This window comes from Sorex araneus, chromosome 8 (assembly GCF_027595985.1).
Source record: "Sorex araneus isolate mSorAra2 chromosome 8, mSorAra2.pri, whole genome shotgun sequence".
Taxonomy (NCBI): domain Eukaryota; kingdom Metazoa; phylum Chordata; class Mammalia; order Eulipotyphla; family Soricidae; genus Sorex; species Sorex araneus.
The window spans coordinates 42,700,834-42,724,635 of record NC_073309.1 but is presented as its reverse complement, the minus strand read 5'-3'; the positions used below and the strand labels follow the sequence as shown (position 1 = coordinate 42,724,635).

The following is a 23,802-nucleotide window of genomic DNA, read 5'->3' as shown; positions in this document are numbered from 1 at the left end:
GTGCTTTGGCTCCAGGCAAGTTTCTGACCAGTGCCTCCCCACTCCTGTTTGCGTCCGGCCACTCGCCCTGGGCTTCGATCCGCAGGAACTGAGGGGTCAGGATGGGGAGCCAGGAAAAGCCGGTGGTGGCCCCCTCGTGCCACCTTCGTGCAGCGGAACCTGCCCATTCGTCCCGCGGTTTACCTCTTAGGGCAGCGGGTGGAGGGGAGGGCGGGGGCACCGTTAGGTGGTCTGGGAGGAGATAGGGAGGTTCGATCCCTGGACCGGCACGGCCTTGGGAGGGCACACTTGGGCACCGGATGGAAGCGCCGCGCGCCCGCACTCGGATCCTAGCGCCGGACTGCGCCCCCGGGGCGGATCGACCGCGCGCCCCCGGCCTGCCGCGGAGACGGCGGGATCGAAGCTCGGGCAGCGGGGCGGCGGCCGGCAGGAAGGAAACGCGGGTTTGGGGGCGGGCAGAGGGGCCGCTAGGGCTCTTGGGGAGGTGGGGCCGGACCAGCGGAGGGGTTTGGGGGTGCGCGCGTGGGACCCCGGGCTCGGACCGCGCGCGCCCCGAGCCGCAGGTAACACATAGAAGAAAAGTGTGGGGCTCCGCAAGGGGCGCACCCCCCAAAATTTCAGAGCAGGGGGACGGGACCTCCCCTCCGCCCGCCCCCGGGCAGCTGGGCCCTCCCAGATCCCGCCGGATCTCGGAGCCGCGCGCCCCCCGGCGGCGCAGGACATCAGCCACTACCAGCGGGAAAGGACCGGCCACCCGGACGGCGCTGACGGGGCTCCCTGGGCGGGGCCGATCCCGGGGAGCCCCCCCTCCTCCCGCCCAGCCCCCCAAAGCTCGGTGGGCAACCGGGATTCCAGCCCGCCGCCAGGTGAGCATCGGGACAAGGTAGGGCGGGACCCGAGTGGGGGTCGGGGACCCGTGGCCACTCGCAGCTGGGACGTCCCGGGAATGGAGGGGCGGGTCCCCGGGCTTCTGATGCCCACCCCCGCCCCCAGCTCCCCTGAATTCAGGCCGCCCCAGCCGCCTCCAGTGCATTTCGGTCACTTAGGAAGACGCACGTTTGAAGTCCCAAAGGGGAGCGACGGGGCTGGGCTCTAGAGGCGTTGAGCGCCACCCCCCAGCCCGCCGCCGCGCCCCTTAAATAAAGACCCTGGGCCAGCACGTGTCCAGGCGCCCTCCTGCTGCCCACGGGTTTCATCGTGCCCCTCCGTCCGACCTGCGAACCCTAAGTCCTAGGTGCGCCCTTGCGGGGTTGAGCCACTCGGGTGCGTGGCGCGGGTGGCCGCGGGCGCCCCTGCCCATTTAAACTAAGTGGCCGTTTGTCCCCGTCTGTCGCGTCTTTGCGCCGCGCCCGCCCGGAGCCTTCCTTCAACGTTCCGCAGCTGCTGCCTCGGCTCCCCGTTTGGAGCCGCTTCGCCGGGACCAGCCTCCCTGGCAAGTCAGCTGCAGTTTTTAAATGCCCCGGGGACACCCAGGAACAAAAGACAAATCGGACCCACGAGGCTTTTTTCTTTGCATTAAACAAATAATAATAAATCTTTAAAACGGTAGCAGCTCCCTACCCCAGGCCAGCCAAACAGTTGCGGGAATTCAGTGAACTTTTCAAAAAGGGTAAAAGTTAACATGGTTTTGGGAGGCGCCCCCGTTCTCCGTCCCCCCATCCCCCACCGCCCCGCGCGTTTTGTGCCTCTGTGTTGCTTCCAAATCTTGAAAGCAAAAATCTTGACTTATTACTCATTTTAGTAACTTGTGTACAATGGCCATTTATTCTTGGCTTAAAATAGTAGGTAGCTAACTAGTTGTCCGACATACTGGAATTCCCTTGCGGTTTTTCCACCGCTACTTTTGTATCATAAAAGCATTTCTGAATATTCAGCTGAAAGAAACTAAGTACATTTTAATGTAATTTGTTTTCTACATTATGCCTTAAGAAAAAATATTTTTCTTGTTACATTAAAGGTTTTAAAATCATTCTAACTGGCAAAAAAAACCAAAACAAAACATTTCTGTGAGTGGTGTTTTTTGGTCCTTTAAATGTATCTTGGGCTCTGCAGCCTTCTTTTTTGAGAGGCCTGGCCAACGGATCTGCTTAAAAATATTTGGGGGGAGGTGCTGGGGATTCAAACAGATGTTTGAGGCATGAATGCTGGGTCACACACCCAAAAATATCTTTTTAAATAAAATGTTTATGTTCAGGGCGGGAGAGATAGTACAGCTGGGAGGGCGCTTGTATTGCACGTAGCTGACCTGGGTTCCAACCCTGGAACCCCATATATGGCCCTCCAAGCCTGTCAGGAGTGAGTGCAGAGCCAGGACTAAACCCTGAACACAGTTGGGTATGTCCCTCTTCCCACCCCCCTCCCCCCAAAAAACGAATGCACACCAGACAATTAAGCATCTCCCCCAGCCCCTTAAGTTCTGTTTGTTTTTTTCTGTGATCAATGTGATTGCTGAAAAGTGGAGAATAGCAACGGGGTCCCCCATCGAATCCCAGGCAACACACCGCTCCTTCCCCAGCACAAAAGAGTGAGGCCCAAAAGTCTGGCCAGTATCATCAGGGGCCCCTGAGCACTGCTTGGGAGATCTCCCCACCCCCCAAGGAAGGAATCTCGAGAAGACAAGATGGTACAAGTGGTATAAGTGGTAGGACACAGCCTGGCGTGAGCAGGGCCCACAATTGCATATCTAATTACCCTCGTGGGCCCTGCCCCAAGCAGCACACAGCTCTGGGCTTCTGCTGGGTGTGGCTCCATGATACAATTTTATTTTTATTTATTTATTTTTTGGCTTGGGGGTCACACCCAGCGGTGCTCAGGGCTTACTCCTAGCTCTGCACTCAGGGATCACTCCTGATGGTCTCAGAAGACCATAGGAGGTGTCAGGGATCGAACCCAGGTGCAAGGCAAGCACCCTGCCTGCTGGTTACAATTGCTCTGGCCTCACATTATTATTATTTTTTATTGTATTACAAGAGGCTGGAGCAATAGCACAGTGGATAGGGCACGTGCTTTCCATGTAGCTGAGCCATGATCTCTGGCATCCCATATGGTCCCCTGAGCACCACCAGAAGTAACCCCTGAGTGCAGAGTCAAGAGTAACTCCTGAGCATCACAAACAACACAAAACATCTATAATAAAATTGTATTATGGGCCAGTGCAATAGTACAGTGGGTAGGGTGCTTGCCTTGCACATGGCCAGCTAGGTTTTGACTCCCAGCACCCCATCTGGGTCCCTAAGTAGCACCAGGAGTAATTCCTGAGTGAGGAGCCAGGAGTAAGCCCTAAGCACCACCAGGTATGGCCCCCAAACCAAAACAAACCAAAAAACGAAAGTCCTTAGCCAGTGAGCCCCAGTTAACTGAGGAGACTGAGTAGATTTCTTTGGGGGCCGAGTGGATTTCTTTGAGAGGGTGAAGGGTAGCACAGAGAGACCTTTCAGAGCACCTAATTCTTTAGTAGAAGTTAAAATATTTAGGGACACAGATGGCAGAGATAGAACATGCAGCAAAGTCGATTTTCTTGCCCTTGAGGGAGATGGAGGGGACAAAACATGGCGGTGCTTGGGGGTAACTCCTGGCTCTGCCCCCCAGAATTACTCCTGATGGGCTCAGAGGACCAGATGGGGATGCTGGGAATTGCACTTGGGTCAGTCTCATGCAAGGCAAGCGCTCTGTCCTCTCTCCTATTGGGATTTTCTTTCTTTTTTCTTATGTTTTCGGGTCGGAGTGGATGGTGTTCAGGGTTTACTTCTGACTCTGCACTCAGGGATCACTTCTGGTGGGCTCTGGGGTCCATATATGGTTCCGGGAATCAAACCTGGGACAGCCCCTTGCAAGGTAAGCACCCTACCCTCTGTACTACTGCTCTCGCCCTATTTCCTCTTTTTCCTTTTTCTTTTTCTTTTTTTCTTTTCTTTCTTTCCTTCCTTTCTTTCTTCTTTCTTTCTTTTCTTCTGTTTTCTTTTCTTTTAAAGAAATCTTGGTACCATTTTCCATAAAGATTATACGTTAGTACAGATTTTAGTCCTGTGACCTTTCACGTGGCCGACTCGTGTTCAGTTCCTCCCCCCCTCTCAGAGAGCCTGGCAAGCTACTGAGAGTATCACGCCTGCACAGCAGAGCCTGGTGAGCTACCCGTGGTGTATTGGATATGCGAAAAACAGTAAAAATAAGTCTCACAATGAGAGACGTTATTGGTGCTTGCTCGAACAAATCGATGAGCAACGGGATGACAGTGACAGTGACTTCACCCCATTATACCTAAACCCAGCTCCCTTCAGCCAAATGTCTAGCCAGAGGAGCAGGTGCCAGTGTTTCAGCTGATCACAGTAGCAACACGAAGGGTGGCACCCGCTCTCGTCCAATGTCCTGCCCTGCCTCAGCTCATCTCACTTTCCCACCAGCTCAAGGTGTGTTTGTGGGGGCGCGGGGGCTGGGCTCTCTGTGGAAGAGAGTGATGGGAGTGATGAAGAGCCGGGTGGGTTAGAATACAGGCTTTGCAGGCTAAAGGCCCAGGTTCAATCTCCAGCCACCCTTTGGTCCCTGAACACCAGCAGGTGTGGCCCCCAGACTAACACACACGCACAAACGTGCTGGTGGGCCAGATGATCTGGTCCCTGGTTCATGAGCACCACACCCAGCAGTTCTCGGAACCAGTGGTGCCAGGGATCCAACTCTAGGTCTTGTGCATGCTAAATCCAGTGTTTATACTTGCAAAAGATAACCGTTTGGGACTGGAGACATAGTCCAGTGCGTAGAGCATTTGCCTTGCATGCGGCTGACCCAGGTTTGATCTCCGGCATCCCCAGATGATCCCCAAGCCCTTCCAGGAATAATTCCTGAATGCAGAGCCATGAGTTACCCCTGAGCACTGCAGGGTGTGACCCCAAAACAACAAACAAGAAATAAATGATGACCTGCTTACTGTTGTAGCAGTCACTTGTTTGTTTCATGCATCCTTCAGAATTGAAGCTGGATTCCCTAGAGAGGAAGTGGGAGCACGTACCAGCCTCTTGGCTCCTGCCCCTTCTCATGTACTTTTACTATCAAGGTGAAGATCGGGCAGTAATCAATCATGCTGGAGTCTTACAGCTTTGACCCCCAAAGGCAGGGACTGGCAGCATTGTTTTCTGTTTCTTTCTTTTCTTTTTTTTCTTTTTGGGTCACACCCAGCGATGCACAGGGGTTACTCCTGGCTCTGCACTCAGGAATTACTCCTGGCGGTGTTCAGGGGACCATATGGGATGCTGGGATTTGAACCTGAGTCTGCCCTGTGCAAGGCAAACACCCTACCAAACACCAAGTGCTGTCACTCCAGCCCCTCTTTCTTTTTCTTTCTTTCTTTCTTTCTTTCTTTCTTTCTTTCTTTCTTTCTTTCTTTCTTTCTTTCTTTCTTTCTTTCTTTCTTTCTTTCTTTCTTTCTTTCCTTTTTTCTTTCTTTTTTTCTTTCTCTCTTTCTTTTTTTCTTCTTTCCTTTCTTCTTTTTTTTTGGCTTTTTGGGTCACACCTGGCGATGCTCAGGGGTTACTCCTGGTTCTGCACTCAGGAATCACTCCAGGTGGTGCTCTGGGGACCATATGGGGTGCAAGGGATCAAACCTGCATTGGCCATCTGCAGGCAAATGCTCACCCGCTGTATTATCATTCTGACAGCTTTATCAAGGAGACATTTGCATCCACAAAAGCCAAGTCCTTGGGGTCTGGGAGATAACTGAACACTGCAGCACGTGCTTTGTAGAAGGGATCCCGGGCTCAACTCCCAGCACCTCATGGTCCCCAGCACCACTGAGCACTGTCAGGTGTCATCATGGAGCACTGCTGGGGTGGCCTGGGTGATCGTCAGCACCACAAGAACTGAGCTCCGCCGTGTGTGGCCCCAAAACCAAATGGACGTCCCTTCTCAGTGTACAGTTCTGTGTTTTTCAGTGACCTTAGAGTGGCAGCACCAGCCCCACAGTTTTCGAGCATGCGTGCTGCCTCCCTAGGACCCTTGTTCCTACTGTGGGTGCTGTCTTCTCCTCTTCTCCCATATCCAGCCCCCTCTTGTAGCATCTTGGTTTTGGACAGCACAGCGGGTAGGGTGTTTGCCTTGCACGCAGCAGACCCGGGTTCAATTTCTCCGCCCCTCTCGGAGAGCCCTGCAAGCTACCAAGAGTATCCCACCCACATGGCAGAGCCTAGCAAGCTATCTGTGGCATATTTGATATGCCAAAAAACAGTAACGAGTTTCACAATGGAGACGTTACTGGTGCCCGCTCAAGCAAATCAATGAACAACGGGATGATAGTGCTAGAGTGCTTATTTTGGGGTCACATCCGGTGATGCTCAGGGTTTACTCCTTGCTCTGTGCTCAGGGATCGCTGCTGGTGGGCTTGGAGGGGGAACCATATGGGATGCCAGGGATCAAACACAGGCCAGTCACGTGCAAAGCAAGTGCCTTACCCGCTGTATTATGGCTCTGTCCCCCTTTCCTGCATCTTTCGATGCGTCCCTTTTGGGCCTGTGATGGCAATTCAGTGGTACCATATATTCACCTGCGTCTGGCTGGGAAAAGGAAGCCCCAGAAACCCTGCCCAAGAAATGTCTCAGCAGAAGCACTGGGAGGGGACCTGATGTGGCTCTGGAGGAGGATGCGAGGATGCAAGCTGCAGACCGTGAACCCTTACAGGGCTGGTGGAAGCCAAACTGGGAGCGGCCGGCTGAACCGCCTTCTCCTTGCCGTGGCTCTCGGGCGCCCTCTACTGGAAAAATTTGTGCATCGTGTCAGGGCGGTGGTGGCAGAAAAAGGGTTGCAAAGCCCCTGGGGAATTAAAGCATTCGTGGATGGCGAGCGCTCTGTGTGGGTCCATTTATATGAAATTCTGAAAGAGGACAGAAAAGGGATTCGTGATTTCCCGAGACGGGGAGTCCGGGCTGCAGAGTGGGAAGGGGCGAACCTTTTGGAGTGCGAGAAATGCTCTTTGCCCTGGTTGTGGTGTGGATCACATGCAGTCCGTTGCACACTTATATGGGGAGTGTTATGATTTTTCAGGGAGAGAACTTCTGGCAATGCTCCAGGGCAATGAGATGCTAGACATCGAACTTGGGTCTCCCCCATGCAAACCTCCATGCCTATGCCCCAGCCCTTTGAGTATCTCCCCAGCCCTGAAGTTGTACATTTTATTGATGTCAATTTTACATCAATAAAGCTCACTTATTTTTTGTTTCTTCTTCTTCTTCTTCTTCTTCTTCTTCTTCTTCTTCTTCTTCTTCTTCTTCTTCTTCTTCTTCTTCTTCTTCTTCTTCTTCTTCTTCTTCTTCTCTTCTTCCTCTCCTCCTCCTCCTCCTTCTCCTCTTTCTCCTCCTCCTCCTCCTCCTCCTCCTCCTCCTCCTCCTCCTCCTCCTTCTTCTCTTTCTCCTTCTTCTCCCTCTCCTTCTTCTCCTCCTCCTCCTCCTTTTGGCCACATCTGCTCCTGGCTCTACTCTGGGGTTCCAAAACCCACTGTGGGGGCTTCTTTCCCTCTCATGCTTGGAGCAGCAGCCTGAGATCCTGGGAACCCCCAGAAGCCTTATGCCACCTAAAGAAGGATCCTAATAGAGTATCTGGGTACTAAGTTTTTATTTATTTTATTTATCTATTATTTGGTTTTGTTTTGGGGGCCTACTTGGCAGTGCTCAGGGGTTACTCCTGACTCTGCACTTAGGAATTACTCATGGTGGTATAGAGGGGCCAGTGGGATGCCAGGGATCAAACCCAGGTTGGCCATGTGCAAGGAAATTGTCTTGCCCGCTATACTATACTATGTCCTTATTCTTCATTTATTTTTGTTATTTTATTTTGGGGCTGGGCTGGAGCGATAACACAGCAGGTAGGGCGTTTGCCTTGCACACGGCCGACCTGGGTTTGATTCCTCCGCCCCTCTCGGAGAGCCCAGCAAGCTACCGAGAATATCTCGCCCGCATGGCAGAGCCTGGCAAGCTACCCGTGGTGTATTTGATATGCCAAAAACAGTAACAACAAGTCTCACAATTACTCTCACATTACTGGTGCCTGGTCGAGCAAATTGATGAGCAACAGGGTGACAGTGACAGTGATTGTGGGGCCACACTTTGCAATACTCAGAGGACTATATGCTGTGCTGGGAACTGAATGGGGTTCAGCTGTCCACCATGCAAGTGCCTCAACCCCTGGACTCCTACCATAGAGTCTTCAAGAATTGGATCCAGGGGTTGGAGAGATGACACAGCATCCCTGATACACACCCAACCCAGCTGCATGAACATAGCGTATCTCATGGCCCTGTGCAAGTGTCCCAAACAAACAGCATTTTGTCTTCTGATTTCTTTTTTTTTTTAAGTCTTTTTGGTGCATAACTGATGGTGCTCAGGGCTCACTCCTGTTGGGGCTCAGAGGACCATATGTAGTCCTGGGGATAGAACCCCAGTTGGCTGCATGCAAGACAAATGCACCCCTACCTGCTGTACGATCTCTGATCCTGTTTCTGATATTTTGTTTTTGTTTGGGGGCCACACCCTGCAGTGCTCAGGGCTTACTCCTGGCTCTGTACTCAGGAATCACTCCTGGTGATGCTCTGGAGACCATATGGGGATTGAACACGAGCTGGCTGCATGCACGGCAAGCTCCCTTCCTGTATGGCCCTAGCCCCATCTGACCCTGTTTTGGTTTTTTGTTTTTTGTTTTTGCTTTTGCTTTTTGGGTCATGCCTGGCCATGCTCAGTGGTTACTCCTGGCTTTGCACTCAGGAATTACTCCTGGCATTGCTCAGGGGACCATATGGGATGCTGGGAATCGAACCTGGGTTGGTCGCATGCAAGGCAAACGCCCTGCCCTCTGTGCTATTGCTCCAGCCCCATATGGCCCTGTTTTGGATTTGCCATACCTGGCTATGTTCAGGAACTCCCCACACTCAGTGCTCAGGAATCACTTCCGGAAGTGCTCTGACTCAAACTCAGGCCTCCGACAATGCAAAGTGTGCTCTCAGTCCTTGAGCTATCTCTCTGGCCTTCAAACAAGCATTTGGAAATCATCAGGTTTATCTCTTGAAGGTCCTGCTTCTCGGTGAAGTCTTGCTGCGCTTGGTGCGTGAGGGGTCTCCCAGCTCCAGAAAGCCCAAGGTGCCTGTGGCCGGCACATTCCTCAGGAAAGTGCTCCTGAAACTGCTCTTTGGTGAGTTGCGCACCCGGGCTTGTCTAATGCAGGAGGTGCTCAGACCCTGGGGAAAAGCACAGCCTAACCTCAGACCCACCTCCAGACACTCCAGTGCCCCCTCCACTTCCATTTCACCAGGGTGCCCTCGAATCACGTGACTGACCCAGGCATATTATTATTACTGTTTTGGGGCCATTCCTGGTGATGCTCTGGCCTTCCTCCTGATCCTGAACTCAGGAATCACTCCTGGCAATGCTCAGGGTACCATATGGGTTGCAGGGGATCAAACCTGGGTCTGCCACGTGCAAGGCAAGCACTCTGCCTGCTGTCTAACCACTTCAGGCCCATCTGGGCTTGTCTTTTTGTTTTGTTTTGTTTTTGGGGGTCAGACCCAGCAATACTCAGGGGTTACTTCTGGTTCTGTACTCAAGAATTACTCCTGGTGGTGCTCGGGAGACCATCTGAGATTCCGGAGATCAAATCCGGGTTGGCTGTGTGCAAGGCAAACAAATGCCCTCCCCACTGTACTATTGCTTTGGCCCCTTGTCATCAATTATTGTTATTATTATTTGGCTTTGGGGCTGCATCCAGTGATGCTCAGAGCTTCCTCCTGGCTCTGCTGTCAAGGATCCTTCCTGGCAGGGCTCAGAGCACCATGTACAATGCTAGGTATCAAATCTGAGTCAGCCGTGAGCGAGGCAAATGCCTTCCTCCCTTATTATCTCCCCGACCTCAATCCAGACTTATTTCTTAACTCGACCGTCATCAATTTATTTAAAAGTGATCGCGTGGATGGGAGGTGAGCGCTTCCTGGCCTTTGATCTCCGGCGCCAACTCTACATCATTGAGGCTGTTTAACCCGGGTAACCTCGGAGGCTCATGCTGTCCTTTAGACATAATGGAATTTGTGAGATGATCCCACGTCCATGCCCAGCGCAGCGGTTTGACAGAGGCCAGTCCAGGTCATCAGATGAAAATAATGTGGCCTCCTGGGGTGCCCTGTCCCTTTCATGGCAGCCTCGGGCATAATTTAGTGTTTCCTATTCAGTTAGTTTCAAGCTTCATTATGAGGCACCACCAGCTTTCTGGGAGCGCTGGGCCACTGTGCCCTCCTTTCATCTTCCCCACAGCCTGGCCACTCCTCCGTGTCAGAAGGGGAAACTGAGGCCCACAGCCAGGACGGAACGTGCCCCTGTTCACAGCATGAAGCCTGGGAAAGCACCTGCTCTGGGGCTGATCTCCAGTTCAGGCTGGGGGGCCGGGGGTGTCTCCTTGCTATGCCTCAGTCTCCTCATCAGTGAAGCGGATTTTCCACTGTGGCCATTTCCCGGAATGAGTCTTCACTGACCTGGCCTGGACACGGGCAGGAGTGGGCAAAGGAGTGAGAGTTCCGCCCACGTGGCCCATCCGGTGTGGTCAGGGAGCTGGGAAATAATTAGATAAATGGGATGTGTTCGGGGGCCAGAGTGACAGCACAGTGGGTCGGGCACTTGCCTCGCTTGCAAGAGGCCAACCCGGGTTCAATCCCTGGCATCCCCTAGAGTTCCCTGTGCCTGCCAAGGAGTGACTCCTGAGCATAGAGCCATAGGCTCCCAAACAAACAAACAAACAAACAAACAAACAAAAATAGGTATGGTTCGATGTTGGTAAGAGCCTTTGAGAAAGAGGAAAAGGGAAAAGGGTGGTGAAGCCCTAAAATTGGAAATAAGTAAATAAAGAAAGATCTCAAAGAGAAATCGACATTTGAGGGAAGAGTTGAAGTAGGGAAGTGCCTGTAGAGGCCATGAAGCAGGGAGGGGAGTTAGGCTGACCACACGGGGTGGGGCAGCACCTGAGGGCTTGTGACCAGACCACAGGGTTCCCTGTGGCTGCCTGATCTGGTTGTTTGTAAGGAACAGGCTGGAGGGGCAGGGAATAGAAACAAACCCCAGAACCTTAAGCCTAAGAGATCAGAGATGGGGAGGGGAGTCGCAAGAACGGTGAGGAGAGGGCAGGGGAAGAGAATGGGCTTAGGGCTGCAGCTCATCCAGGCTTTGCATAGATGTGGTGTCAAGTCCTCTCTCCCACCTGCCCTCCCCACCCCAAATATGGAATAGAGACGAAGGTGCTGGAGCATCACCAGGTGTGGCCCAAACACAAAGAGAGACAGACAGACAGAAAGACAGAGAGAGAGGAAATATAGAAAGACAGCAAGAGCGGGCACTTTTTGGAGAGATTTGACTGAATTTTGTCTTTTGTTTTTGCTTTTTGGGTCACACCCCACAATGTTCAGGGGCGATGCTCAAGGGTTACTCCTGGCTCTGCACTCAGCAATCACTCCTGACAGTGCTCGGGAGAACCTATGGGTTGCAGAGGACTGAACCTGGGTCAGCTGCATGCAAGGTAAATGCCCTCCCTGCTGGGTTATCAGTCCAGCCACCGAGATTTGACTGTAAAGAGCAGCAAAGACACACAGGCCAAGCAGCATGGAGGCAGGGTGGGGTGGGCTGTGTTCAGATGAGGGAGGTGGCACAGCGGACTGATGGGACTGGTGACACAGGGTTAGAGGATGGGGGTGTGGAAGGTGCCAGAGAAGGATGGATGGAGAGCTGGCAGGTAGGAGGAAGGATCTGGGGGAGCGGGGAGAAGGTGCAACCACTATCCGGAGAGAGGGAGACTCAGTGAATTCAGGTCCTCAGGGGCTGGAGCAATAATACAATAGGTGTGCGCTTGCCGTGCACGTCGCTGACCTGGGTTTGATCCCAGCACCCCACGGGGTCTCCTGAGCACTGCCAGGAGTGATCCCTGAGTGCAGAGCCAGGAGTAAGCCCTGAACACCACTAGGTATGACCCTAAACCCATAAATAAATAAATTTAAAAAAACCAGTTCATCTCCCTGGGGAAAAGTTGGGGAAGCCAGGGTCACTGACTTATGCCAGGAGCCAATTGGCTGTTCTTCAACCTCTTTTGTACACAATGGGCAGGGGGCCTGGGTGGGCACAGGACTGCCTGCAGCCAGGGCCACAGGTGGGAGGAAGCTGGAGGGGAAAGAGTGGTTCGTGTGTTCAGAGATGATTACTCTGGGGGCTGGAGCGATAGCACAGCGGGTAGGGTGTTTGCCAGCATCCCATATGGTCCCCCAAGCACTGCCAAGGAGTAATTCCTGAGTGCAGAGCCAGGAGTAACCCCTGTGCATCACCGGGTGTGACCCAAAAAGAAAGCAAACAAACAGATGATTACTCTGATTAACCTGGAGCCAGATCTAGAGGAAGGGTGTGTGTGTGTGGGGGGGGGGGACTTGAGGGGGTGAAGGGCAGTACCAAGGAGGTAGGGACAAAGGATGGGAGGATTGTGGGGTTCCAGGGCAAGAAGGGAATGACGGGTGTGGGATGGGATGGAGTGAGAAAGGGGTTCCCAAGAGGCTGCGTGCTGAAATGACAGTGTCGAGTGGTGATCTGGCCAGCAACTGAGGCAGGTGATGGGGTAGTGAGTTAGTTACTGTGATGAGATTCGAAGCTGGGGAGAGAGAATGATCTGGAAACAGCACCCAACATGGAAGGGCCAAAGAAGGAGAGTTGGGGTGGGAGCCAGAGCGATAGTACAGCAAGTAGAGCACTTGCTTTGCACCCGGCCAAGTTGGGTTCAATCCCCGGCATCCCATATGGCCCCCCGAGCCCGGCGATAGTGATTTCAGAGTGCAGAGGCAGGAGTAACCCCTGAGCAAACTAAAGGAAGGCTCATCAGGCAAGCAGGCAACTGCAAGATGGGGAGGAGCCTGAGGTTATAGATTTTGCCAAGGATGTGCCCGAGTTCAAGGGTGGAGGAATGGTTTCATTCTCCCGGGGCTTCAGTGTGTTTATGGATAAAGATTTGTTTATAAAGTGCTCAGCCTGACCCAGCACCTGCTGGCCAGAGATAACAGCGGTCATTCGCCGTCCAGATGATGTCTCACTCAGCCAGCGGTATTTTGCTTTAGGAAGAAAACAAAGGGCCGAGAGATAGTCCAGTCAGCAGGGCGCTTGCCTTGTATGCACCTGACCCAGGTTTGATCCCTGATAGCACATATGGTCCCCTGAGCCATGCCAGGAGTGGCCCCTGAACACACACGAAAGAAAGAAAGAAAGAGAGAAAGAGAGAAGAAAGAAAGAAAGAAAGAAAGAAAGAAAGAAAGAAAGAAAGAAAGAAAGAAAGAAAGAAAGAAAGAAAGAAAGAAAAGAAAGAAAAAGAGAAAGAAAAGGAAAGAAAAGGATGCGTTGGAGAGCTAGTAGGGTTCTTGCTTTGCATGTGGTTGACCTGGGTTCCATCCCCTGCACCTCATATGGTCCCCTGAGCCCCACCAAGAGTAATTCCTGAATGTAGAGCCTGGGGTAACCCCTGAACACTGCCGGATGTGGCAAAAGAAAAAAGAAAGCATAAAATACAAGGAGAAAAAAATGGTGAGAGAAAGACTCATCTTGGGGAGCCAGCTGGAATGTCCTGGTTTTCATCTTCACTGTTGTTCCCGGTGGTCCATGGAATCTGACTGGATCTGGCGGGGGGAGGGGGCAGGGGAGTCACAGTCAAGCCTTGTGGGCCTTTCCTATGGGCAGAGGTTGGGGGTGGTGGTGGGGGGAGTGAGGTGTAGACAGGCGTCCCTGAACCACGCGCGACCTTTCTCCCCCTGTAGGGCGTCGAGGCCCAAGATGGGCGCCCGGCCCTCGCGGCGGCTGCCCGCCGAGCCAGCCCTGGCCTTGGACGCGCTGCCCCCGGAGCTGCTGGTACAGGTGCTGAGCCACGTGCCGCCGCGAGCCCTGGTGACGTGCTGCCGTGCCGTGTGCCGCACCTGGCGCGACGTGGTGGACGGGCCCACCGTGTGGCTGCTGCAGCTGGCCCGCGACCGCAGCGCCCAGGGCCGTGCCCTTTACGCGGCCGCCCAGCGCTGCCCACCGGCCCGCGACGACGAGGACGAGTTTCCGCTCTGCGCCCTGGCGCGCTACTGCTTGCGCGCGCCCCTGGGCCGCAACCTCATCTTCAACTCCTGCGGAGAGCGTGGGTGTCGGGGTGGGGCCCAATCGCGAAGGACAAGGGTGGGCTGGGGCTGCGGGTACCCCTAGATTGGCCAAACCCGAAGGCCCGCCTGGCCCAGGGCCGAGAGCCCTGGCAAGATACAACCTGGTAGGTAGGACCAGGTGGGCGTGGTCGGAGGAGGAGGAGTCGGGCGAACTGGGGAGAAGCCGATTGGGTGATGTGGGGGCGGAGCCTTCGGAGATATGTGCGGCCTCATTTGATAGGTGGCCGGAGAGAAAGCTGAGTTAGGGGGCGGGGCGGAGCCGCAGGCGTGGAAGGGCGTGGGACCCTGGCGGAAGGAGCTAGTGTGGCCTGAGAGTTAGGGCGGGTCTGAGTGCCGCGGTGGGTGGCACGAGGAATGCTGAATGCTGGCTGCTGGAAAGGCGGGTCAGCGTTGAAGCTGCCAGAGGAATCGGGAGGGAGATGCTGGTGGGCGGGGTCCAGAGGCGGGGCCTCTAAGCGGGGGATGGAGGCTCCTGGAAGGCTGGGTGGTCTAACGCTATTGTATTTCACAGAGGGCTTCAGAGGCTGGGAGGTGGAGCACGGCGGGAATGGCTGGGCGGTGGAAAAGAACCTAATCCTGGTGCCTGGGGCTCCTTCTCAGACCTGCTTTGTGACTTCTTTCGAGTGAGTGACTCTCAAGAGGACCCTCAAGAGGAGGGAGGAGGACCCTAACTCACTTTCACCATCTCTCTTCTTTCCCAATCCATTCAGAAATAGTTTTGGCCAGGATCTGCCAGGTGCTTAGCACTATTTTCTATCCCGGAGAGACACGGAACTTTCTGAATGATCAGGACCTACTCCTTTTTGTCTTGTTTTGTTTTCGTTTGGGGGGCCTCAATGCATGGGGGATCATGCCCTGCTGGGAATCAGAGCCAGGACGTGAAGTATCCACTGTAGTGAGCTATCTCCCTGGCCCAGACTCAGAACCTAGGGTTTGTTGGTGGTGGTTTGTTTGGTTGTTTTATTTTGGTGGGGAGAGCACACCCAGAGCTACTCAGGGCTTATTCCTGGCTCTGCACTCAGGAATCATTCCTGGGGTTGCTTGGGAGGACCATATGGAGTGCTGGGGATTGAACCCATGTTGGCCTCATGGAAGGCAAGAGCCCTACCTGTGTTCTATTGCTCCGACCCTAGAATCTACTCTTTTTTTTAATCTGCATTTTCACTGTATCACTGTCATCCGGTTGTTCATGGATTTACTCGAGTGGGGACCAGTAACATCTCTATTCCTCCCAGTCCCAGCCCTGAGATTTTAGCAGCCTCTCCTTACTTGTCTTTCCCAATGATTGGAGGCTTTTTCAGGGTCAGGGGAATGAGACCTATCGTTACTGTTTTTGGCATATCGAATATGCCACAGGTAGCTTGCCAGGCTCTGCCCGAGCAGGCGGGATACTCTTGGTAGCTTGCTGTGCTCTCCGAGAGGTGTATATATATATATTACTTTCTATGATTTGTTGCCTACTGTCTGAACTCCATCAAATATGGTGTGGTAATTATGGAAAACGGGAAAATACACAGAATAAATCTGTCAACATTTATTTTTATCTGCATTTTATTTTTGGTTTTTGGTTTGTTTGTTTGGGGGCTACACCTGGCGGTGCTTAGGGGTTAACCTTGGCTCTTCACTCAGGAATTACTCCTGGTGGTGCTCAGGAGACCATATGAGATGTCAGAGATTGAACCCTGGTCAGCCTTTTGCAGGCCAAACACCCCACCTATCTCTCGGCCCGTTTGCATTTTTTATGCAGGGTAGGGAGAGTATTAAAAATGTGAAAGTATGGGGGCTGGAGAGATAGCACAGCGGGTAGGGCGTTTGCCTTGCACGCGGCCGACCCGGGTTCAAATCCCAGCATCCCATATGGTCCCCTGAGCATGGCCAGGGGTAATTCCTGAGTGCAGAGCCAGGAGCAACCCCTGTGCATCGCCAGGTGTGACCCAAAAAGCAAAAAAAAAAAAAAAAAGTGAAAGTAGGGGCTGGAGGATAGTGCAGCAGGTAGGTGGCAGGCCTTGCACACAGCTGACCCAGCACCCCAAATGGTCCCCTGAACCCTACCAGGAGTGATGCCTGAATGCAGAATCAGGGATAAGCTCCCCCAAAACAAACAAACAAGTAAATTTAGATACCCTGAGTTTGGCTCAGCTAGAGCACATGCTTGCCCTTTGTGAAGGCCCTTGGTCTGGCACCCCCCCCACCCCATATTCCCCTCCCCTCACCACACGGAACAAACAAACCATAAACAGTAAGATAATAACAGACACATGGGGCTGAAGCGATAGCACAGTGGGTAGGGTGTTAGCCTTGCATGCGGCCGGCCCGGGTTCGATTCCCAGCATCCCATATGGTCCCCTGAGCACCGCCAGGAATGATTCCTGAGTGCAGAGCCAGGAGTAACTCCTGAGCATTGCCAGATGTAACCCAAAAATTAAAAAAAAAAAAGATAATAATAGACATGGCAAACATCTCAAGGGCTTATGCCAGATGATAATTCTTCTAATCCTGGCAACTACCCTGTAACATAGGGACTATGATTATCTCCACTTTTTGATGGCAAACTGAGGCACAGAAAGTGACATCAGCTAGGAAGTGGAGGAGCTGGAATCTCAGCCCAGGTAATGTGGCCCCAGAGCTTCTGATTGTGATCAAAGCTCCTGGCTGAAGAAACAAAACAGACTGTTTCTCTTTATCTTCGAACCCTGAACCCACTTCCTAGCATTTTCCTAGTTCCCTTCTGGAATCACTCACTGTGTGTGTGAGAGAGAGAGAGAGAGAGAGAGAGAGAGAGAGAGAGAGAGAGAGACAGACAGACAGACAGACAGACAGACAGACAGACAGATGCCGGGGATGGAACTGCCTCACGCATGCAAGGCAAGTTCTCTCCTGCAGAACTCCATCCCCAACCCTGAGCCTGTCATTCTGAAGTGGCATTATCCGACTTTCTAGCGGTTGTCAGCATATTGAGGTGAAGTGGTATCTCATTGCTATTTAATTTGCATATTTCAATTTACTGCTAATTAAGTATCTCATTATGTGTTTGCTTTTTCCGATTCCCTCTGTTATAAGTTGGCTGTTCATGTAGTCTATGAGAGCTGATCGCTTAATCTTGTTGATAGACAAGAATTCCCTGTATATTCTACATGTCAGCCCCTGGTCTGTTTTGGACCTGCAGAAATCTTTTGCTTTCGGGCTGGAGCAATAGCAGAACATGTAGCCTTGCACTTGGCTGACCCAGGTTTGATCCCTGGCACCCCATATGGTCCCTGCAGCCCACCAAGAGGAATCTTTGAGCACAGCCAGGTGGTCAAAAAAAAAAAAAAAAAAGCAGAAACCTTCTGTTTTGCAATTAGTATTAACATGCCTTTTTTTTTTTTTTTTTTTTTTGCTTTTTGGGTCATACCTGTCGATGCACAGGGGTTACTCCTGGCTCTGCACTCAAGAATTATTACTCCAGCAGTGCTCAGGGGACCATATGGGATGCTGGGAATCGAACCCGGGTTGGCTGTGTGCAAGGGAAATGCCCTACCCGCTGTGCCATCGCTCCAGCCCCCAACATACAATTCTTGATTATTGAGCAGGAGTCTTTTGTGTTCATGTGCTCAGACCTCTCTTTCTCTCTTCTGTCTCTGCACTTCTTTTGTTTCTCACATTTTGTTTTTAAAAATTCTTGCCTACTGGTTGGAGTGACAGTACAACAAGAAAGGCGCTTGCCTTGCACGCATCTGATGTGGGTTTGATCCCCAGCATCCCATATCATCCCTCAAGCCTGCCAGAAGTAATCTCTAAACATTGCTGGGTGTGGCCCAAAACCAACCAACCAAACAAACAAACAAAATCTTGCCTACCCTTAGATCCTAAAAATAGACCAGAGAGATAGAAGGGTAAGGTACTTAACCTTACATCCTGCTGACCTCAGATCTTTCTCCCAGGCACCACCAGGCGTCACTCCTGAGCACAGGAATAGCTCCTGAGCACCACTGCGCATGACCCAAGACCCAAAATAAAATGAAAAGTCTCATAACTTCCTAGCTTTAGCTTTCACATTTAGCTCTTTGATCTGCCTTTAGATGTGGCATTGAGCAAGGTCCTATTTTTCCCCTCCCATATATTATGGAGCCAGTGTTCTCAAAATCCTCTACCACTAAAGAATTCCCCATTTCTGGGAACTGGAGCAATACTGCCGCAAGTAGGGCATTTGCCTTGCATGTAGCTGACGTGTGTTCCATCCCCGGCAACCCATAAGGTTTCCTGAGCCTGCCAGGAGTGATTCCTGAGCACAGAGACAGGAGTAAGCCCTGAGCCAAAATTTTTCAAAATCCCCATTCTCTATAGAAGAGAGATGCAGCCTCTCTTGTTTATGAAGTCTCCAAGCACCCATAGGTCTGTCTCTGAAAAGCACACTGTCCTGTTCCACTGGGTCACTTGACATTATTATTGTGTGTAGGGATTTGAGGAGGGCAAGGGATACTGTCACCCCTGGGCTAGTGACAGCTGGGGTGGGGCCTAGAGTGAGGGGAGGAAGGGCGAGTTCTATGGGGGCTGTTCTCTCCTGGAGGGGAACCCCAGTCTCCAGTGATCTCTAGGGAGGGAGCCTGGAAGCCAAATGCCCTGGTTTTCCGTGTTCCTCACCCCTTCTGGCTCTGGGTGCTTCCTGCCAGCTGGGAAGGAGCCCTGGACCCCCAGTTATCCTCGCTCCGATGTCCAGTATGTGGACATCCATAACACTCACCTTCTGATCCCCACAAATATCGGGGTAGCCCTACCCAGGTCAGCTTCTTGGAAGCCCAGAGCAGGTTGAAGAACGGAGAGGCTCAGAGAGGGACACAGTGTGGCTGGCCCCACCTCCATGTCACCTGATAGCCCCAGGGGGCTGCTTTAGACAAGAGTGAGCAAGGAAGGCTTCTTGGAGGAGACAGCTTGAATGATGGTTGGTGACTGTCCCCTCCCTCTCCCTTCCCCAGATGGTGCTTCAAGAGGCAGCTGGTGGACTTGGTGATGGAGGGTGTGTGGCAGGAGCTGCTGGACAGCGCCCAGATCGAGATCTGTGTGGCTGACTGGTGAGTGAAGAACTGACCCCTGGAGGAGCCCCAGGGACCAATGCAGCTCTTAAGAGTCCCCATCAGCCCAGGAGCCAGTCACTGCCCTTTCACGGAGCAATTGGGGGGGGCAGGGATGCCCTCTATGAGAGGCAGGACCCCTGGCTGCTGTCCTCCCTGGCCTCTCCTCAGCAGGCCTAGTGGTTTGGGGGTGGAGGGGAGCGGGGAGCCTCACAGGCTTGTCTTGGTCCGAAGCAAGCAGGCTGTGCCCCCTAACCTTCACCCCAGTCCCTCCAACTCAGCCCTCACCCTGAGAGCTCGGGGCTCTCCGGAGGGCTTCTGGTTCCCTGAGGACTAAGTCTCAGGGGAGGGGCTGGGGATGGTTTCAGGACAAGCCCTTCTCTTTCCAGCGCACCCCCACCACCACCACCGTTCCATAATACAAGCGTCAGCGCTTCTGCTTTTCCACTACAAGCCCAACTTCTTCTCTGGGGTTGTGGCACTTTCCTAGAGAAACGTGCCCCTCAATCCCTCTCCCTTACCCCACAGATCCTACGTGCCCCTCAATCCCTCTCCCTTACCCCACAGATCCTACGTGCCCCTCAATCCCTCTCCCTTACCCCACAGATCCTACGTGCCCCTCAATCCCTCTCCCTTACCCCATAGATCCGACCCAAATCCTCCAGAATCATCCCTCAGAGCTCCACCCCCACAATCGAGCTCCGTCCCTAAGCAACAGGCCCCGCCTACAAATTAACCCCGCCCCTAGAATTCCCGGGCTCCTCCCCTAGACTCTAGTCCCAGCTCCAGAGCACCCAGACTACATTCCACATTCTGGTTCCACTCCAGGACCAGACTTCAACCCCAGACTCTGGCTCCACCTCCAGGCACTGGCTCCGCCCCTAAGCCCTGGCTCCACCCTTTGATCCTGGCTCTGTTCCTAAGCCCCAACTCCACCCCTAGACTTTGGCTCCACCTCCAGGCCCTGGCTCCACCCCCTGATCGTAACTCCGCCCTGTGCCCAGGCTCCTCCCTCAGTTTTCCAGGTCTCACCCTTTCCATTTGCTGTGCTGGCCAGTGCCGCTTCATCCTAGTGCAGGCAGGCCCAGCCCTCAACCTCCTTCCCTCCAACTCAGAGACCTGGGTGGGTGACTGGGACATTAAGGCTCACCACCACCTGGCAGGTGGGGTGCCCGAGAGAACTGCGGCTGCATCTACCGGCTCCGGGTGCGCCTCCTGGACGAGTACGAGAATGAAGTGGTCAAGTTCTCAGCTTCCCCCAACCCAGTTCTTCAGTGGACTGAGAGAGGCTGCCGCCAGGTGGGTCAAAGTGCCTCTCCAGACCACCCTGCACTGCGCAAAGGCAGACACGCGCTCACTTTCCATCTCTGCTCCATCAGTGCTGGCTCTGCAGTAACAGCTGGTTCAGTCAACAGCAAGTCACCCAGCCCCATTCCACGTGGTTCCGGAAACCAGTTAGTTTCACGCCGGCAGCGTTCATGTCTGGGGTCTGCTATAGGCGCTGGGGGTGCAACACAGAACGAAAACCCTGGTCTCTCTCCTTCTAAAGTGGAGGACACTGAGACAGGGAGGATCCGAGGCTGGCCTGAGGTGCAAAAGAGATCCCGATTCCCGCAGGGTTGGCTTCCAAGCCCAAGCCCCCAGAGACCTCCCTCATCATCTAGGTAACCCTGCATGTGCTCTAGTTCCCGCACAACATGCAGTGGGCATCCAGTGAGTTTGTGTAACTCACCCCCAGGGAATATCAGCCTCCCTGGCGCTGCCAGCAGCGCCTGGCCTGCGGCTGTACAAAGGAGGGAGTGTTAGGGTCTCAGAGATAGTACAGCGGGAAGGGCACTTTGTCTTGCACATTGCTGACCCGGGTTCGATCCCCGGCACCCTAAGCCCATGAAGCATGATCCCTGAATGCAAAGCCAAGAGTAGGACCTCAGCATACCAAGTATGGCCCTAAAACCAAATAAAATTAAATTTTAAAAAGGGAGTGCATTGGAGCTGGAGCAATAGCACAGTGGGTAGGGCATTTGCCTTGCACGCGGCTGACCTGGGTTCAATTCCCAGCATCCCATATGGTCCCCTGAGCACCACCAGAGGTAATTCCCGAGTGCAGAGTTAGGAGTAACCCCTGTGCATTTCCAGGAGTGACCAAAAAGAAAAAGAGGAAAAAAAGGGGGAGTTGCATGCTAGGCAAGTGCCGTGCCTGCTGTACAGCCAGGGCGCGTGGCTGCACATCCAGGAGGGTCAGGGCCAGCGGTGCAGATGGAGGGAGCGGTGGCCGCTGGGGAGGGGTGGGTGTTTGTGTAACTGGAAGCAATGGCTCAGAGACTAGAGCTTTCGGGGGCGCTGATGGAAATGTTCCCAAATTAGAGACTGGCGATGGTTGCATAACCATGATTGGACAGAAATCCCTGAATTGTCCACCCTGAATTTGTGAGCCACACTGAGGCTGTGTTCAGGCCTAGCTGTTTGGGGGGACCACACCAAGTGTTTGGGGGCCGGGGGTGGGGACACTGGTCTGTAAGATAAAACCCATTCATATCCCTAGGCCCCAATTTAATTTAAACTGTATGTTATGTGAATTTGTTTTGCTCTGGTTTTGGGGCCATGCCTGGCTCTGTGTTCAGAGGTTCTGCCTTGAGGTACCTGGTGGGCACCATATGTGGAACAGGGATTTGTCTAATTTTGTTTGGGGGCCACACCCAGCTCTGCTCTGCGCTCAGGGCTCAGTGATCACTCCTGGTGAGTTTGGGGCAACACATGGGGTGCCGGGGCTTGAACCTGACTGGCTGCATGCTAGGCAAGTGAGCTGCCTGCTGTACTATCCCTCTGGCCTCTGGTGCCCAGATTTGAACCAGTCTCCACATGCAGGAGACTTAACCTTTGTACCATCCCTTCTGCCCTGCTATGTGAATTTTATCTCACCTAAAAATGATTGCGGAGGGGCTGGAGTGATAGCACAGCAGGTAGGGCGTTTGCCTTGCACGTGGCTGACCCGGGTTCGATTCCCAGCATCCCATATGGTCCCCCGAGCATGCCAGGAGTAATTCCTGAGTGCATGAGCCAAGAGTAACCCCTGTGCATTGCCGGGTGTGACCCAAAATGAAAAAAAAAAAAAGAAAAGGATTGTGGAGCTGATAGTTCAGAGGCTGGTTCAGAGGCTGGTACACAGGCCTGGCACACATGAAACCCTGCTTCTTTCTACCCCTAGCACAGCTGTCCCAAAGCACAACCAGATGCAGTGTATGGCCCCAATACTGTCGCCAGGTCTCTGCCCGCACTGCCCATGTGGTGTTTTGTTTTTTTTTTTGGGGGGGGGGATCGTAGGTGGGAATGCACACCAGACGCTGCTCAGGGTTTACTCCTAGCTCTGCACTCAGGAATCACTCCTGGCGGTGCTCAGGGGACCCTAAGGGATGCTGGGAATTGAACCTGGGCTGTCCGCATGCCAGGCAAGTGCTTTACCTGCTGTTTCTCCCACCCACCCCACAGGCCCACACCCCATGTCCTCAGGTGTCCCTGGGGGTCAGCTTCCCGGAGCTGGGTCTTGGGGTCTGGCCGAGGGAGTGGGAGCTCCGGCGCCTCACGCTCTCCCTCTCCTGCCCCACAGGTCTCCCACGTGTTCTCCAACTTCGGCAAGGGCATCCGCTACGTGTCCTTCGAGCAGTACGGGCGGGACACGCGGTCCTGGGCAGGACACTACGGCGCACTGGTCACTCACTCCAGTGTGCGGGTCAGGCTGCGCCTGTCCTAGCCGCTCGCCCGCCGCCACCACTGTGGGCAGGAACCGAAGGATGCCCAGGGGCAGCGGGGGTATGTGTGTGCCAGGTGGCCTGTCCTTGGCACGGTGCCCAGGAACCCCACTTGCTGCTGCTTCAGCATGCCGGCCTCTGTGTGCCCTGTGACAAATCAGGGACTCAGCTGTTCCCAGCTTCCTCGGCCTCCAGGCTGGGGATGGCAGGTGTTAAGGACCCAACGCCTGGGACGGGTCTGCCAGTGACATCAGCTGTCGGCGAACCAAGCAGAAAAGTGGTCGCCTATGCTGGCCTCCTCCCCAGGGGGCTTCGAGAGGCCCATCAGGACAAGGACTGGGGTGTCGCCAGAGTGAGCTGACTGTGGGCGGGGAGCAGGCGTGAGGGTTCATTAGGGGGCCAGTCTGTCCTTGAGAGGAGGGACAGGGCCACTGAAGAAAACCCTATTTGGGAGAGCCGGGATGCAAACTCCCTCTTGGGCCAGCACAGTACTGGGGCAGTTCCGGGGCCGATCTGTGTCCCTCTGCCTCCCAGGATACACCCCCATGGACACGGCAAAGGGGAGAGCTCTGGGCCTGGCTCCCCTGACTCTCCCACTGGCACAGCCACCGGTCAATAAAATGGGTGCCAAATGAGAGGTGCTGGGCCGTGATTGGCGCCCCTGGGAGCAGCCCGCTGCCAGGCTCTGTGTGGCCCTCCTGCGCCCAGGCCCAGGGACATGCCCTGGGGGGCACCTGGCCAGGAAGTCACAGATGCCCACCTGGGGGGTGCTATGAACCTGACCCCAGATCTTCACATAGAGCATGGGACAGGACCAGGGTTGGGTGGGGGT

At 53.7% G+C, this 23,802-nt stretch overlaps 1 protein-coding gene across 2 annotated transcripts; it reads left to right on the top strand.

Annotated features, from left to right (window-relative positions):
• The first annotated feature begins 218 nt into the window (after window positions 1-218).
• FBXO17 (F-box protein 17) lies at window positions 219-23,630 on the top strand. 2 transcript variants are annotated; one of them, XM_055145819.1, is made up of 7 exons: window positions 219-866; window positions 9,042-9,162; window positions 13,790-14,151; window positions 14,685-14,796; window positions 19,129-19,224; window positions 20,388-20,523; window positions 20,604-21,164. In XM_055145819.1, the coding sequence occupies exons 3-7, from the start codon at window positions 13,806-13,808 to the stop codon at window positions 20,769-20,771; spliced, it is 858 nt and encodes a 285-aa protein (XP_055001794.1). In that variant the 5' UTR covers window positions 219-866; window positions 9,042-9,162; window positions 13,790-13,805; the 3' UTR covers window positions 20,772-21,164. The 2 variants fall into 2 exon arrangements, with proteins under 2 accessions (XP_055001794.1, XP_004617423.1); XM_004617366.2 differs by lacking the exon at window positions 20,604-21,164 and adding an exon at window positions 22,829-23,630 and having other exon boundaries at window positions 222-866.
• Window positions 23,631-23,802: the final 172 nt, after the last annotated feature.